Here is a 17,788-nt window from a genome sequence, read left to right as displayed (position 1 = left end):
ACCCCCCACCACCAGTGCCCCCAACTCCACCACCAGCACCCCCACCTCCCATGCAGCTGGGACCTGGAGCACTAGGAAGTCCCCCTGTGGCTGGGCCTCACCCCTGGCTCTCCCTGTCCACCCCACCATCATTCCGCCGTCTGCTCACCATCCAGATGTGCTCTGTGACCCTTGGGGCCCACAGGGGTAGACACTGTGTCAACAAGCTTTGAAGAAGGCCAGTGACCAGAGCTCCAGAGGCTGGCTGAATTCCAGGTTCCAGTGACTGCAGGGCTTGGGGACAGTGGGAGGCCCTGGGGACCTGCATGAAGGTACATGTCCACTCCACAGGGTGACACCTTTCAGGTGTCGCACCAGGCATGCACTTGGGCAGGAAGGAGCCCGGACGTCACTGGGGGAGGTGACCAGGGCAAAGGGTGCCATTTAGCAAAAACAGGTGAGCCACAGGCCCCAGCCCCTCCCTGGAAACTACTTCTGGTGGAACTGACCCAGGGCTCAGGCATGAAGCATGGGGCCTCATCTACCAGGGCCACGTCGGAACCTTCGTTGCAGCTGTCTTCACAGTGGGTGCGGGCGGGGAGAGGCTGCCCAGCCTGCTACCATGGTGGGGCACTGAGGGCAGTCATCACTCAGGACCCCTTGGATGATGGGCCTCCCGCAGAGCTGGTGGCTAGTCTCACATGAGCAAGAGGACACCGCAGTTCATCCTCCAGTGGGGTGGGTCCTGCTGAGCGCCTGCTGGCCCACCCTGGACCCTTGTCCCTCCCTCTGCCAGTGGAGGGCCCTCCCTCCGCATGGCCCTGGGACAGCAATTGCCAGAGGAGGCCACTGTGGGGCCGGCCACCCAGGGAAGCCTGTAAGATGAGCTGGAGGGGTAGGAGTGGGGTAGGGTGGGAGGTCATCATCCATGGCAATGGCGGGGGAGGGGAGGCCCCGCCAGGAAGTACCCCCTCCTCCCCCAAGATGCTGCCAAGGACACTGTTGTGTTGACAACCAAACTGGGCCCAGCTGTATCCACTCACTGACGCCTAATGTGCTGCAGCCCAACACACAAGGGCATCCGCTGAGAGCTCCACACAGACCTCCCACAGGGCGAGAACATACACGCAACCTGTGCATACATGCAACACACATATACAGCAATACCTACCTGTACATACACATGCATGCGTCTACTGCACACATCTACACACAGATACATGCATCACACACCTACACACATATACAACAGTCTACCTGTACACACAGCCCACACATACAACACATACCTACAAACACACATATACATCATAAACACACACGCACCCCTACATGTGTGTGTGTATGTGCTGAGTTGCTTCAGTCATGTCCAACTCTTTGCAACCCCATGGACTGTAGCCCTCCTGGCTCCTCTGTCCATGTGGATTCTCCAGGCAAGAATACTGGAGTGGATTGCCATGCCCTCCTTCAGGGGATCTTCCCCAACCCAGGGATCGATCCCCCATCTCTCTCATTGCAGGTAAGTTCTTTACACCTGAGCCACCGGGCAAGCCCAACCCTACATGTACATATGACACATACACACAACACATACCCACACACACATATACAATACATACCTAGGTACATACACACAACCTTCCACACACATACAGCACACAAGCACACACACAACACACACATACACATACAAGACAGGCACACCTGTCTACAACATACATGTGTATGACACATCCATGCAAACGCAGCAAGCAAATGACCAAGGAAGTGGGGCCAAACACTACTGACAAGCAAATCTGGGTAAAAGTTGTCCTCTGTTCTCTTCTCACAGATTCTCTGTAAACTTGACATTATTTCCAAATTAAAAGTTTGAGAGCAAAGAATGTGGCTTCCTCGCCAGCCCCACACTGGTCCCTGCCCCCAGGAATGTGCCTTTCTGAGCAGCCATCTCAACCGGAAACCAGGGCTCCTCTCACAGCACCTGGTACCTCCCCATCTCCAGGTGCCTAAGCCCTGTCCCGAGGGCTGGCAGGTCCCCCAAAATAGCAAAGGGGAGCAAGGCCCTCCTCTGCCCCATGCAGCAGCTCTGTCAAGGGACCCAGATGTCTGGAGGCTCATCAAGCCCACCCTCCTGACTACTCTACCTAGACTTAGAAATAGTACTTGCTCCCCCTGTCTCTCCCACGAAGTCAGCGGTGGGGCTGGCCACATCTGCCCTGGCGATGGCCGAGGCCACCACTAACCCAACCCAGGCAAACCATCCAAAGACAGAGGGATGGCTGAGGGTGTCCTCCTCACTGGTGGAGGTGGCAGCAGAACTGACACGTGGTGGGGAGGGGCACTGCCTGGGCTGGACACCGCCTCTGGCCACTTGCCCACAGTACTGTACCTTGGGTCCCCAGCCTGGCAGGCCCCTGCCAGGGAGGGTCCCCCTTCTCCCCTCCACCTACAGAAGTCCCTAATTTCCGAGCCAGTTACACAGGGCTGAGGTGATAGGGCCCTGTGCTCGCAGCAGGGGCCACACACCAGCCCCTCATCTCCCTTCCCCTCCCAGGCCCCCAAGGGCATGCAGCCTGGTCACATGAGGAACCATCACCCAGACTGCCAGGCTGCAAGAGCCCAGAGTGGTCCATGGTGGAGGTCCAGCCATCCTGCTCCTGCACCCTCCCAGCTCCACACCTGCCAGGACCCTCACCCCATGTCACCACAGGGACAGCTGGTCGGGCATCTGTTTGCTCCCAGAGTTGCCCTCAGGAAGACCCCCACCAGAGGTGGGCCTGAGGCTGACATTGCGTCCAGGTAGCACTAACCTTGCACCTGCTGCCCGGCGAAGAGGGATCCTCTCCACCTTCCCCACACCCTCCTCTAGGGGCCCTTCCAGAAATAAGAACACTGTCCACCAGTGATGGCTCAGCTGGAAAACGTTCCCCACGGGACCCATCCAGTCGCTGGAGTGAAGACGGGTGGGACCGCTGCTCCAATTCCTTTACAACATGCTGGTTTTGGGAAAAAAGTTGATTGTGCAAATCTCAAGTGACTTCAGGATACAGGAGGAACCAGCATAGATGTGTGTGTGTGTGTGGGGGGGGAGGAACCAGTGCGTGTGCGCGTGCACATGTGTGTAGGGGGAGGAACCAGCATGTGTGTAGAGGGAGGAACCAGCATGTGTGTGTGTAGAGGGAGGAACCAGCATGTGTATGTGTGTAGGGGGGAGGAACCAGCATGTGTGTGTGTGTGTAGAGGGAGGAACTAGCATGTTTGTGTGTGTAGGGGGAGGAACCAGCGTGTGTGTGTGTGTGTGTGTGTGTGTGTGTGTGTGTGTGGAGGAGGAAGCAGCATGTGTGTGTGTGTGTAGGGAGAGGAAGCAGCCTGTCTATGTGTGGGAGAGCAATTTGCAGTTGAGCTCTTAGTTCAGCTCAGCTCTTGCCTCCCCATCCTGGAGATCTTGGATGGCAAGGGGTCAGAGGGGCAGGGCCCCACCAAGGGAGAAGGCACTGGCAGGCTGAGCTCTCTGCGGACCAGCCCGTGAGGATGGGGTCTGCAGTCAGACCCTCCAAGGAAACCTCTGGAGCTGGAAGGACTGCGTGGAGCACACCGAGCAGATGAAACCCATCATGGAACTCCCGCATGGCAGGCTTCTGGGTGAACAGAGGGAGGACAAGGCGGGTTGACGAGCTGGGTGTGAGGGGACAGCTGACAAGCAGCAAACCCTTTGAAAGCAGGATGGGACATGGCGATCATGCGCATCCCTGCAACCCCTCGCACACCTGCATGTGTTGCCCTCCTCGGCACATTCAGTCCCAAGTGTCTGCAAAGCCAGCGGGGGGAGGGGGGGGACACCTTCAGAGCAAGTCAGCAGCCGATCCTGCCCTGGCCTCTGCCACTGGCTGGCAGGAGCAGCTGGATGCCCTGGCACAGTGCGGCTGTCGGCACATCGCTCACCGACCACGTGCTGAGCCAGGAACCACATGCTGAGGCTGCCCGAGGACCGAGCACACGTGAGAAATGGAAGCAGATGTGGGGGACACACAGGCCTCTGGAAAGTTGAGTGAACCGGCTCTGCAGTTAAAACGTTAATTGGTAGAGGAGGAGTGAAGAATGAAGTGACAGAAGACATGCTAAACGGGTATTGTTTATTAAGGCTTGTATTCTTCTAGAGAAAGTTATCCGATGTCATCCGAGACTCCGCACAGGCGGTAACGGTTCAAAGAAAGTGACACGCTCTAAATACAAGTCTAAATAAAACTGTTTGCACTGTGACTCGGAGGGCCTGTCGAGCACACAGTTTTCAGAAGCACCTGCACTCTGCATGGGAGGCCCTCTGCTCGAATCGTGTGCAGTGAGCGTGAGGCAGGCATGCACACCACGTTCATGCTCTAACTCCCATGGCGAGTTCTTCAGTGGCCCCTCATTCCACAAAACATGACAGCAAATTAAGTTTCTAAAAGATTTTTTTTGTTTTACCCATTCAACAGGATAAAAGAAACTATATACCCCACACACTGAACTTTACAACCGGCAGCATCATCCATCACACCCCTCTGGACTACCAGATCTCACGTTTAAAGCTCAGTATTATTGATATAAAAACGTGAAACAGCTCGAGGACTCTCCAGTGAAGAAAAGGGGGAAGTAAAATGGTCTGCACACAGAAGGAACCCCTCCGCACCTGGCCTGTGGTCACCTCCGCAGCAGACCCCAGGTGCACACGGAGGGAGGAGGCAGGTGCCAAGGAGACAGCAGGTTCACCAAACTTTTCGAAAAACTGAAATTTATCCTCTGCCTAGTAGATATCAAGTGGGCAGATTAGCATCTCAGACACATAACAGAAGAAATGGCAAAGCAGCCGAACAAGTCGGTCATCAGCCTGGGGACTTCAGCATCCTGAAGGGAAGCAAAATTAAAACACAATACGCAAAACGGCAGACAACTCATGGTGTCTTATGTTCAGTATTAAAGCAAAAGGGGTGAGAGACAAAAGGTCTCACATAAAAATGTTAAATGACTGTGAATATAAGAATAGGAACATAAGGTTCCCCCAAAATAATAAATCTTTGGGATGAATTAGGTTTTCGTTTTTAAGGATACTTACACTTCGTGTTAGGTCAGTGTGATTGATAAGCTGACAAAAACATAGTCCTTTATTAGTGAGTTCTACAATACTATATGATACATAGAAAAAATACAAATGAATGCAGATTCATCTGGGCGAAAATAAACTACAAAGGACATAAAGATGTGAGCAGGCGAGCACTGCACGAGGCCAGCAGAGCCGCCGCCGGGAGACAGCACCAGGCACACGCCCTCAGCCGCGCAGCCCCACGTCAGAGGCACGAGCCTGCTGCACTCTCACTGCTTGCTTCGACTCTGCCGTTCCTGCAAGGAAAGGAGAGAGTGTGACACACGGGTCACCGCGCACACAGACAACCTGCCTCCAAGTCCAGCTGCTGTGGCCAGATCTGGACCCTGCTCCCCGCTTGGCCACCACCCACGGCAGCTCCAAGCTACAGGGTCCTGGCCACATGGGCCAGGCACCTGATAACCGCCGACATGTGGTGACACCTGGGCAGAGAAGGCTCCTCTGGCGAGTTTGCTTCCTACTGCCCACAAGACCACCTTTCCCAGGGCAGGTGTGTGAGCAGCCTGTGAGCACAGTTCCAGCCCTCCACGTCCCCACATCTGCCCGCCTGCTGAAAGCCATCTCAGCCTCTCCTTACGATATGCCACTTGACTCGACTGCAAATGCGCCAACGTTCCCTGCCGGCGCCACCCCCACCTCCACTGCCCCTCTCGATAGGATGAAGCTGGGAAGGACCCTGCTGGGCAGAGGCTGGTCGATGACACGACACGCAAACAATCAAGAGTCACTACTCATGTATAGTATAATGCAGTAAAAACGCTCTCTTTTGCTAAAACTGACCTCAGGTACCTTCAGGTTAACAAGACCCCAATACCCTGGTCCTCCATGTCATCACCCAGGGCTGGTCAACCTCAGGAGCACCTGCTGTACTTTTCTTACTATCCTCTTGTCCCGAAAAAGCCCCAAAATATGTGGGTGAGCAGGCAGGCTGTTGGACAGCTACGACTCCAGGAATTAACTGTGCCTCCCAACCCTGAACTCTGACTGGGAAACGCTAGGAGTTGTGTGTCCTGCATCCTCCTAGAAAGAGCCCAGCTCCTGCCCCTCCTGGACAGCAAGGCCGGACTCTCTTCTGAGTTCAAAGTGGCTGCGGCTGAAGTGATGCTGACAAGGGCAGGCGTCTCCCATAGCCCAGACTCCCTCTAACCATGACAACGACCACCACCTTGAGATTGGAAGAGCCCCTTCTCAGACCAAGCCCAACAGAGGCCGACTGTCTGCCTCCTCAGCAGAGGCTCAATCCTGACCCTCCATCTCTGCCCAGTTTTCCATGCAGTCGCTATGTCTGCAGAGCTGACTGCGGGCCGCGGCCAATCTGGTCGTATGAGGAACTCTCCAGCTTGATTCTGTCACTTAAAACCTGCACTATTTTAAGCGCCCTAGGGAATGGCCATCTCTAGATTTAAAGCCCAGAGGCTTGCAGGCCTGGGTCTGACCCAGCTGCCACAAGACCAGGTGCTTCCCAACAGAGCCAGCCCGCTTTCAGATGGACAGCTGAGGTGCAGGACAGTGGCACACCTGCAAAATGGCAAGCGCATCTTACCTTTCAATGCAACACGTTGCTAAGTGTCACAATCATGTCAAACACCAGCTGATAAACAAAAAGACTACCTGAGAATCTCCAGGGTGGGCTTCCTGGTGATGGTGGCCCCACCAGCAAGCTCAGAGGTTACAAGGGAGCTGCTTCAACCCTCATCTCCGTCACGTCTCTTTTAAGGACACACCCAATTCCTGCCAGGAAATCAGCACCAGTTGCCAACTCCAAAAGAAACCACAGGAACAAGTATCCTGGTAGACGTTTGTGGGGCCAAAACAAGACCCACCCACGTTCTTCCACAGTCCACAAAGCCCGAGAGAGACCTGAGATCTCTCCAGGACAGCAACAGGTTGGAGTTCCTAGATGTGAATTAACCTAGCACTGACCCTGTGGACAAACGCAGCTGGTTCATGGTGTCTGCTTGTGCAGTACCCCTGCCCCAGGGGGAGGGACAGCCCAGGGAAGCCTCCCAGCAAAGCCAGAGGACAGCCCTGCTAAGGAGACTCCCAGAGGAACAGCTGGAAGCCATGGGCCCCGAGGGTCTGGGCTTGGGTGGCTCCTCCGTCTACCTGTTCCCGACATGCAAGCGCATCACCACAAGGCAAATTCTAGGACAGGGGTACCTCACACACTCACCAGGACAGGGCAGAAGTCTACCCCTCAGCTCATTACAACCACCAGAACCAAGGGCCACAGTGCATGAGACACACATGTAGAGCCAACATCTGGTCACCAGGAGCCTCAAGTCTCGTGAGCAAGACCTACATCCTATCCAGGCAAATTCAGCATCTCTACGTTTCATTTCATCCCCATTTCACACTAACTGAAAATATAACAAGACATCTCTTTTCTGCCCCAGAGACAGTGGGACCAACCTATTTCCAAAGCTTTGCGGATGGTCAGTCTGTGTAACTTCCCAACTGCTACCAGCACTGTGCTCTATGTCCCATTTATAAGCCTTTCTGTCAAAAAACACTCAGGACACTGAATTCCCAGATGGGCAAAGCTTTTTTTCGGGGGGGAAAAAAACAAGGAAGACTATAAAGGGTTGAAAATCCACCTATCATCAACTGACATTTCATGAAAGAAAAGACAAAAAAATACCCCAAAAAAAAAAAAAAAAAATATACCAAAGCAGCAGGAAGAATCTCAGGCTCAACACTTAACAAAATGGCTCTACCAAGTGCGTCACAGTGTCCCTTTCCTTCCCGTTTCTGGGCCAGTCTCCTACCAAGCAGACTCACCCCGTGCACTGTCACAGGAGATGGGGACCCACTCAGAGACCAGTTCAAGGGTCTTTTGTTGTGCTTCCAGACACACACACTCCAGTTATGAACTGTCTGCATCCCAATCTCCCCTGCCTGCTGCTTACTAGATGGAGCAGATTCAAGTTCCCAGAAACTGCAGCATACTGGGTTTTTAAGACAAAAGAAATAAGCAGCCACTTCTAGACTGGAATGTCCCCACTGCTGAGGGCCACGCCCAGGTGGGCCTTGGTGGGGGCATCTGGCCCAGCGGCCTCGCCCATCCACCCTGGAGCGACAGAACTCTAAGTGTTCTGGACTGGACAGAGACTGGGAAGCCCTGTTCTAACGAGTCACCCAAGTCCTCTACAACAGTCTGCGACCCAGTGTTTCTGAACAACTGGCAAGGACCCAGGTGCTGTGGCGACAGCTGCTCAACGTCCGTGTTGGGCCAGGGACCCCGCCCGGCCAGGCTCACCTTGCGCACCACCTCCTCCTCCTCCTGGCGCCTCTCATAGTGGGAGAAGTCATCGAAGATGGAGGTGCTGTGCCTGTAGGAGGCGATGATCCGCAGCACCTGCCGCGCCTTCTCCAGGGGTACCTCTTGGGTGTCACGCGAGTTGGTGACCGGCTTGTTGTCGTTGTTTTCCAGTCGGATGTGCCGCAGCTGGCTGTTGGGCACGTCCTTCACGAAGATCCACTTCACGTCGAACTTGCCCTTCCACTTGTCCTGGGACCAGACCCCGGCGCTGGTGCCGTAGTCCACAGGCGACTTCATCTCGGCCACCCCGCAGAAATGGCCACTGCCATTGACGCTGAAGAGCAGGTAGACGGGCCCCTTGCTGCCCAGGGCACGGAAGGCACTGTCCAGTCGCCGGTTGCCATGCTCTGTGCTACACCAAAGCGAATACTTGATAGAGCGGTGCACGTCATCCTCTGAGTAACTCTTGATGATGAACACGCGCCCGCTCTTCAGGTTCCAGTCAAACTCCTTGGGGTTGTAGCTGTGGGCGGCTTTCAGTTTTTCTAAGACGGGGTGGGACTCTGCGCTCGGGGTCATGCTGGGCTGGGCGCTCCCAGGGGAGTTACTGTCACTGCCGGGGCCCCCGGCCTGCCCAAACGCCGCATTTCTGCTGCGAGGGGCAACCCAGCGGGTCTGGGGCAGCTGCTGAGGGGCCGTGTGCTGTGGTGGGGCCGGAAGGGGAGGTTGGGCGGGAAGAGGTTGCATGGCCGGCTGGAGCTGGGGGGCCGCCGAGGAGGCTGGCACCTGCTGGGGGGCCGAGGCTTTGGGCACAGACCCCTTGTTGTCCCAAGTACCAATGTCCATATTATGTTTAATAGGTGGCGGGGGCAGCGCCCCCCCGATGGCAGGCCCACTCTTGGCCTTCATTTTCGGTTGTGGTTTGGCAGGTTTGCTGGCAATGGCAGCCCATGAGGTCGGCTTCGATACCGGCAGGGGCACACTGGTCCCACCATTGCCAGAAAGGATGCCCGTCATGGCCACACTGCTGACGACTGACCCTACTGTCTTGACCGCAGAGGTGGTGACATCCCCAATCTTCAGGCCCACCATGCCCTGCTCCAGGCTGTTCATTCCTGGTGCCTTGTTGAGAGTATCACCGTGAAAGCCTGTCTGTCCGTCCACAATTGTGCCACCCAAGGAGCTCGGCGGGTAGGTGTAGCTGTTTCCATACGCTGAACTCTGAGCCTGTTGACCCTGAGACCCACTTGTTCCCCAGGCTGAAAAGGCAGGATTTTCAGGGAAAAAATTGAACCTGTGCTGGTAGATGTTGCTCCCCAGTCCCCCAGGCTGCCCGAAAACGGCATCGTGCACGAAGTGGTGGTCTCCGTTACTGAGCTGTCCGTAGGTGGTGAGGTAGGGGATTGGAGGGTCCCCTCCTGTAGACCATGGTGCCTCGTTGAGGGAATAGGGGAATCCGATGGATGGTGGGTAATAGCTGGACAGGTAGGGGTCGGCCATGGAGGGGTAACTGTTACTCTGTGGAAATAAGCACGGGAAAAGTTAGGCCGTGACATGGCAAAGACGCTACCGTGCCAAGCACATCCGCTTCAGCACAGGCATGAGCAGCACTGACTCTGCACAATGGGAGCCCAGGCAGGACACAGAAGGTAAACATCCAGACGACCCACATGGCCACCCAAATGCTCAGTACCACTTGTCGTGATCGTGACTCAAGTCAGGAAACGCCCCCCGCCCCGCCACTCTAAGAGTGACCGCTCACAGGAAGCAGCCTGAGGGCAGGTCTCTGTCCTACAGCATAACGCTCGAGCGGGACACGGGCAGCACAGGCACAGAGTGACAAAGTGCTCGCGAGGCAGCAGGCACGTCTAACGGCAGCCCAGGATGCTCGCTAGTGACTCCCCTGACGGATATCTTTCCCTCTCTCAACCCTCAGGACTCCCGCCCCTGTCAAGGGCCGCCCCAGAGACCCCTCCACAGGCTTTTCTTAACATCTGCCTGGACCCCCAACCCTGAGCCCAAAGAGTTCTGGCCCCCCGTTTGCTGGGCAGGCTCTCAGAGGGGACCCAGCTATGGGGGATGGGCAAGTCTCCATAGCGTCTCCACATGCCAGGGCCCCCCTACTGGGAGAGCTGGGCGCCGAACCAGCCCTGTCCGACCCCTCCTGACACTGTCTATCCCCACAGGACCACGGGGCACAAGCAGACTGTGTGCAATGACCTCCGGCACTGGGAACCGCATCCATTTTCATTCCCATCTCACTGGCAGCCTAGTCCCACATCAGCCAGATCTCCCTCCAAACTCTGAGAGCGAAGCAGCAGAGTAACAGGTGAAGCTGCAGGGATCAGCAGTGTGCGTCCCCTCCCCACAAAGATGGGGCTCAAGGCCTTCCATATATGGTCCTTAGGCCGACTGTCCAGGCTCCAGGTCACAGAGCAACTGAGCTGCACTCACTCTGTGAGCTGGGCCGCGGGGCCCACGGTTCGGGCTGCTTGTGATCACCTCAGTCCCTCGGAAGCCCGCCTGACCGCGCCCTCGGGCTCTACAGACACGCTCCCCAGCTGGGCTCCTGAGACAGCAAATACGCTGTCTGCTTAGTCAGCCATGCAACCGAGGTCAGGAGGCTCAAGCTTACCCGCCAGGGATATGGGTGCAGAGACCAAACGGATAAAACAAACTGCCCACTTCCTCTGAGCACACTAACACCTCTGTACAGCTATATCACGGGTCTAGTCAAAGGAGCAGTCCAGAGCAAACTCAATCTTAAGGAGGACTCAGGTAAAACAACCCTGACCACTGCTTTCACACAGGAGACGTCTAATTACAGCCTCTGTATAATTTAGGGCCTCAAAAAAGGAAGGCTGACAGGTCTTCAAGGCAGAATTAGTCCAGTGATGGTAGAAAAAACACCCCCATGTGTTGGACTCTTGGGGCACCTCCTTGTGACCAAATCAGTCACAGTGATAAGCAAAATGGACACTCCCAACAGTATAAACTCAGAGTTGTTGACAGTCAGCCCCAGGCGACCTTTTTCCAAAACCCAAACAGTAAAACACAATAAATCCATAAATTAATTCTACGATTAAGAGTCATTTTATACTTAAAACTTAGCCACGTTAGGAAAAAGAGTCTCTCATTCTCAATGACCAGAATCACCTTTTAAAAAGTTGAAATGTTTGATCCCTATATCCATTTTGCTGAGAAGAAAGAAATTCTGAAATTACTCAAATGCTTTAAGTTTCACAAACAATACAGTGACTCAACCATTACAATGACCAAAAGAAGGGACTGGAGGGGAAACAGAAAGGAGCCTCCAGAAGCCCAAGACACACACAACACCTGCGGAGCATGCTGAGGAGCATTCACACGGGGACAAGCCAGCTCGACCTCGCAGGATGGCGTGTGAGAGATGGTGGACATGAGGTCTTGAGGTGATGCCACGCTGATCCCACAGGTGGAGGAACACCACCCAGCACTTGAGGGGCTCTGCCCACATCTCATCAGAGGACACGACCAACGGCAAAGCTTTCAAAAAGGCTCCCAAACGGGTTTAAACTGACTACCAGTGAATCAGCACTAGAACTTGAAACGAGTAAATTTACACAACATTCTTTTCTTAGGAGGTGAACGTTTCTCATTACACCCAGAACAACTGAATTATTCAAGACGAAAAGCGAAAAAGGTGACTTTCCCCCTTTCTGTCAGCACCAGACGCTGCTGAGTCTGCCAACAACCAGATGCTCAAGTGAAGACGCTGAGCTCCGGGGCCCCCTCCGTCCACACACTCGGCCCTCAGCCAGCCTGTAGCACTCACACCAAACTCAGAGGCACTGTCTCCAAAACTCTGAGCAGGAATTTTCCGGGTCCTTTCAGTTTTTCCTTACCTTTCAGAGGTAGAAACAGAGAACCGCAAAGCAGGAAGGCCCTGAGGAGGGCAAAGTCAGGACAACCTGGTAGCCCCAGAAAGTGAAAGTGAAAGTGAAAGTCGCTCAGTCGTGTCTGACTCTTTGTGACCCCATGGACTATACAGTCCATGGCATTCTCCAGGACAGAATACTGGAGTGGGTAGCTGTTCCCTTCTCCAGGGGATCTGCCTAACCCAGGGATTGAACCCGGGTCTCCCGCATTGCAGGCTGATTCTTTACCAGCTTAGCCACAAGGGAAGCCCAAGTATGCTGGAGCGGATAGCCTATCCCTTCTCCGGTGAATCTTCCTGACCCAGGAACTGAACCGGGGTCTCCTGCATTACAGGCAGACTCTTTACCAGTTGAGCTACCAGGGAATCCCCAGGGCCCCACCCAAAGCCTCTCGTCCTAACCCCTGGGTCCCCTACCCCAGCCCCGCTGTCCTCCCCTGTGCTTTCTCTACCCTCATCATTTCCAAAATATTGACTGACGAGTATGTCAAGTCACAAAAGAAGATCCAGAGCTGATACATAAGGACACTCCTTGAGGCCACTAGGAAAAAAAAACACACCAGAAGCAGGGACCCAGGGCCTCCCCGAAGAAGGCAGACCTACCAGAGCACGGTACAAGTTACCTAACTTAATTGACACATGTGCTTTTAAATGTTTTCCAAATCATTTGAAGCCTTAAGGTTTCCCAAACCAGAAAACCAGTGTCTCCAACTGACTACTGCACACCATGTCTGGGTTAAAAAAAGATAGGTAAGCACCATAAGGCTGAAGGATATACCCAAAACCTCCACCTTAGCAACAGCTCCACAGGTGCACATGCATACCAGGGAAAGGTCACATAGAAAGCTGCCTTCTTTAAACACATACAGCTCATCTCATGTCAACAACACCTCAGTAAAGGCTGAGTGCACAGACAGGAAGTGGGCACTCACTTCCCGGCCACACCAATCACCACGCAGGCCTCCTCACTAGCAGCCTGGAGGGATAGAGCAGCAGAGCCCACATCTAGAGGAGGGACTCTTGATGGCATCACAGCCCTGGTGAAGACAGGAGTGGCACACACAGGACCCATGGACCCTGCTGCACACCTGAAAAGAAGTTCCGCCCCTCAGTCCACAGCCTGGCTCTGCCACTGGGCATAACAGAGCCTCTGTGGCCCTCACGGTCTGTGTCCCTAATATGAAAAGGCCAGGAAAACCAGGATCTAAGAGCCCTCCTGAGTGGCAGGCTTCCTACACAATTGGGCATTTCTGGACAGTCTACTTTCAGTCAAGAGTTTTCTCAACAGAGTCCCTCTTAAGTGATGTGCTGTCTAGCCATCTTGCTAAGAACTGCACATCTTAACACGCAGAATGAAGGGGCTATTTTTTAAGTGTCCACTGACAGCACCAACCTACCCCTGTCTTTCCAAATGGCCTCCCCAGAGTAAGGCAGCTACAGTACTCCCCTGACATCAGAAAGTCACCTACTCAAACATCCCTGGTGGTCCAGTGATTAAGAACCCGCCTGCCAATGCAGGGAACATAGGTTCAATCCCTGCTCTGGGAAGATCCCACATGCCACAGAGCAAGGAAGTCCGTGCACCTCAACTATTGAGCCGGTAGTCTAGAGCCCGTGAGCCACAACTACTCACCCCATGTGCAACAACTACTGAAGTCCACAGGCCCTAGAGCCCGTGCTCCATAATAAGAGAAACCATCACAATGAGAAACCCACACACCGCAACAAAGAGTAGCCCCTGCTCACTGCAGCTAGAGAAAAGCCCACATGCAGCAATGAAGATGACCCAGAGCAGTCAAAAATAAACTTTAAAAGAAAAGAAAGTCATCTACTCTTTTTTAAAACATCCTACCTTATGAAAGTTTGTTTTAAGTGAAGCAACCTCCTCTCCCGATATTTTTGGTTAAAATTTAATCCATAACACTGCTGGAGCAAATCATGCAAAAGAAATATTAAGTCTGCTCAACTTCCTGCCACACCTCAGGCTGAAAGGCCATCACCGAGCAGTCCCTTGTCCTGCCCAGAGGAGAGGTGGGTTCTTGGGGATGGGGTGGGGTGGGACAGGGTGTGTGTGGCCCTCAGCCTCTGTCCTGCCAAGTGGAGCAGGAAAGAGGAGAATGGAGAAAAGTCCTAAGACACTCCAGAGAAGAGCAGACAAGCAAGGAAACAGGCAGCCCAGCTTCATTCCACAGGAAAGAGGCAGAGCCTCATTTTATTCTAAAGCAAACATACACCATGCACTTTAGAAGTGGCAGATGTTTTGTTTAAACTTGAATTCAAACTGACCTAGTGGTTTTAGACAGGACAACGCATCCCCCCAGAAGACACCTGTGACATTTTTGGTTGTCACACGGGATGGCATGCAGATACTAATGACATTTCATGCAGGCCCAGGAGGCTCCTAAACATCCTACAATGTGCGAGATGGCCCCCCAAACAGAGAGCACTTCAATCCACAATCCCCTTACTGCCAAGGCTAAGAAAATCTACAACACCTAACAGAACAGGTGGCTACAACTCATTAGGTATTGCCTTGAGCTCTAAGGGCACCCTGTCATCTCACCCTGCCCACAACGCTGTCAGGAGTCACCTCTTCAACTGTCTAGAGAAAAGTAAGCGAGCACAGAGGGGGCAAGCCATCAAGAAAGCGTCACAGTCAGCAGCAGCGTGAAGAACCCAAAGATGGAGCCTCACTCCAGAGTCCTGCTCTAGCTGCTCCTAGACCAAAATTCCAATCGCTCAGAGCTAAGAAAAAAAAAAGTCACTGGAAAGATTCAGAGAACTAAGTGCTGCTCCACTTTGTAAAACGCAATGCCATCACTGACCCAGCAATACTGAGACCAACCAACTAGAATGCTGCATGCCTGCCAGCCCTGGTGGGATGTCATCTCCTCCAGAGAGAAGACCAGCTTCACTGCACTCATGCCCCACCTTCGATGTGATGCTGCTCTTCAAAACAAGCCTTTGTCAGCTTCTTACTTTATCTCTAGTACTTTATGGTCTGCATCTCTGTTGTTCAGGATGATAAAGTTAGAAATACAGTAGTAAATGTGCATTTACTTTTTAAAGCTCAGTTGAACTAAATGCAAACATGTTATAAAAAGATAAACTCACCTGGTTTGACTGTCCGGAAAGGTAGGGCTCAAAGTCATTGTCGTGAACGGTATCCTTCTGATGTAAAGAACCATTTTGTACTGCAAGAGAATTTGCAACATATTACCTTTGAATTCTTAAAACACTGCCTTTAATCATGGAAATTGGAAAAAGTCAAGTTTATGTCCATCAACTTCTAGAAATTGCTTTTACTTTAAAAATTGACACAGACGTTCAGAATTGATACACAGCTAATTAGAAAAATGATAACAAAACTTTCAGTAACTTAGGTTATGATTTTTATGAAAATTAACTGGAATTTGGTAGACACTAACAAAACAGATGGACAGGGAGGGCTGGCGTGCTGTGATTCATGGGGTCGCAAAGAGTCGGACACGACTGAGCAACTGAACAAAACAAAGGTGCAGATGAGACAATTCCAGGAACTCATAATCAGGATTTGGTAAAGGTGATGCATTCAAAGGTCTTATTGTATGCCCAGCAAGGAGTGGGGAGTGAGGCCGGGAAACTGTAACTGGATGTCTCTGAACTATTATCTGGCTGCACTCTTACTTTCCACTGTCACCACACTCAGCCAGGAAAGGAGGGGAAGGTAAAGAAGTGCTGGGCCTTTTCCAATCTCCAAACGTGATAACCCTATTTGGTTACACCCGAGGCACACACACCCTGGTTCAAAATAGTCTATGGAGTAAACATGAAGCGTCACCAGTTTTCCCAGGAGTGAGTTCTGGGAGTGGACCCCAAGCCAGACTATCCCAAGAGATTACAAGACACTCAAAAAAGACAGAGGCTTGAACTACTGGGGTAAGGCGTCAGAGTTACACGGCCAAAGGCCAGCCCCACGCCTGGGGTCACGGACAGGAGGGTCGCTCAGCCCCTGGGCTCCTTCCCTCCCCGCCTCCCCACCCCCGACCCTGCGGAAAGAGGGAACGACGGAATTACTCTCCCGGTCGATTTACTTACTTCTTGAAAAGTCCCTGTTTTCGACCTGTTTCGTCTCCCCCAGTATCAAATTCCGAAGTTTTCTCTCCCTGAAGCTGAGAGAGGAAAACTCCGCGGTCCTGGCCGCCGCTTCGGAGACCTCTCTCCCCCCAATACACGTGCATCGGGTCTCGGCGAGCGCCGCCCCCTCCGCTCCCGGGCCCCTCCGCCCTGGTCCCCGGCTGCCATACCGACTTCGCTCACCTTTATTATCTTGTCCTTTTGTTCTCTGATTCGCCGCAGGCCGGACATGCGAACGGACAGCACCCGGGAAGAAGAAACACAACTTATCCACCAGAACCCCTCCCGACGAGCGGCGCGCTCCGGCCCGAACCGGTCCGTGGCCCCAGACGACGGCGCTCCGGCCCCGTGACCCCAGCCCGACCCCGACTCCGGCCCCGCGAGCGGCCCCCGCGACCCCGCCGCCCGGCCCCGCGACTTCGGTCCCGCCGCTACCTGGGGGTCCACGCTGGTGGCCGACATGCTTCATGAACAGCCGGCTCGGCGCGGGGCCAGGGCGCCCGCCGGCTCGGGCCTCCCCGCGAGGCCGGGCCTGTCACCCGAGCTCTCGCGGCCCCGGGCCCGCCGCCTCCTCCCCAGGCGCCGGCCGGCCGGGCGGCGGCGGCGGCGGCGGCGGCTGCCGGGCGCGCGGGCCGCTCGTGGGCGGGCGCGAGGCGGCTAGCGGGACGGAACGCACTGACTAGGCGCCGACTCCAATGGCGGCAGCGGCGGCGACGGCAGCGGCAGCGGCTGCGGCGGGGACCAGGCGGCACGACGTCACTAGCGCGGGGCAGGCCGGGAGGTCGACGGGCAGCCACGCGCCGCGCCTGCGCGCTGCCCCCCGGCGGGACGGATCTCGCGCCCTGGTCCCAGTCTTGCGCGGAGGGATGGGGCGAGCCCAGGCAGTCACGTGGGCATGTCCTGGAGCGCCGCGGGCCCCGCCCCGCAGGTGTGCACCTGTCTGGCTTCGCTCCCGCAGCCACAAAGGTGGCAATGATGCTGCGGCTGCACGGCGCGTGCCGGCACAGGTTGGCGCAGATTGTGAGCCCGGGGGCAACCCCCGCGCTTGTCCCTCAGGTGAGAAGAAGAGCAACCCGCGAGTGCGAGCATCCACCGAAAGCCACTTTCAGCGGGCTGCAGTCCGCTCTACCCCACAGCTCGCCCCAAACGCCCCGCCAGCAACCCTCGGAGGGGAGCCCAGGCTCTGAGGTTAGCGGTCCTCCGGGTGGCTGCTCCTGGACTTCTGCAGACTCTGTCCCCATGGCGCCCTGGGCTCGGGCCTCCTGAGATTGCCACCTAGCGAGCGCTCTCTTGGGTCTCCTTGGACTCTCCAGCTTATAACCATTTTGCATTTAGATTCTTGACCTCGAATTTCACCCCAGGGAGGAAAACAGTT

At 54.6% G+C, this 17,788-nt stretch overlaps 1 protein-coding gene across 3 annotated transcripts; it reads right to left on the bottom strand.

The window, feature by feature from the left end:
- Positions 1-4,095: 4,095 nt before the first annotated feature.
- Positions 4,096-17,150, bottom strand: YTHDF1 (YTH N6-methyladenosine RNA binding protein F1). Of its 3 annotated transcripts, none has more exons than XM_065921641.1 (5): positions 16,849-17,150; positions 16,597-16,621; positions 15,412-15,491; positions 8,379-9,899; positions 4,096-5,355 (listed from the first exon to the last, which is right to left on the bottom strand). In XM_065921641.1, exons 1-5 carry the CDS (start codon positions 16,873-16,875, stop codon positions 5,329-5,331), a joined length of 1,680 nt encoding a protein of 559 aa, XP_065777713.1. In that variant the 5' UTR covers positions 16,876-17,150; the 3' UTR covers positions 4,096-5,328. The 3 variants fall into 3 exon arrangements, with proteins under 3 accessions (XP_065777713.1, XP_065777712.1, XP_065777714.1); XM_065921640.1 differs by having other exon boundaries at positions 16,597-16,654; positions 16,850-17,150; XM_065921642.1 differs by lacking the exons at positions 16,597-16,621; positions 16,849-17,150 and adding an exon at positions 16,375-16,423.
- Positions 17,151-17,788: the final 638 nt, after the last annotated feature.

The sequence above is a fragment of the Muntiacus reevesi genome, chromosome 2 (assembly GCF_963930625.1).
Source record: "Muntiacus reevesi chromosome 2, mMunRee1.1, whole genome shotgun sequence".
Lineage (NCBI taxonomy): Eukaryota > Metazoa > Chordata > Mammalia > Artiodactyla > Cervidae > Muntiacus > Muntiacus reevesi.
The sequence above is the reverse complement of the archived record's forward strand: the minus strand, read 5'-3'. Positions and strand labels throughout refer to the sequence as shown.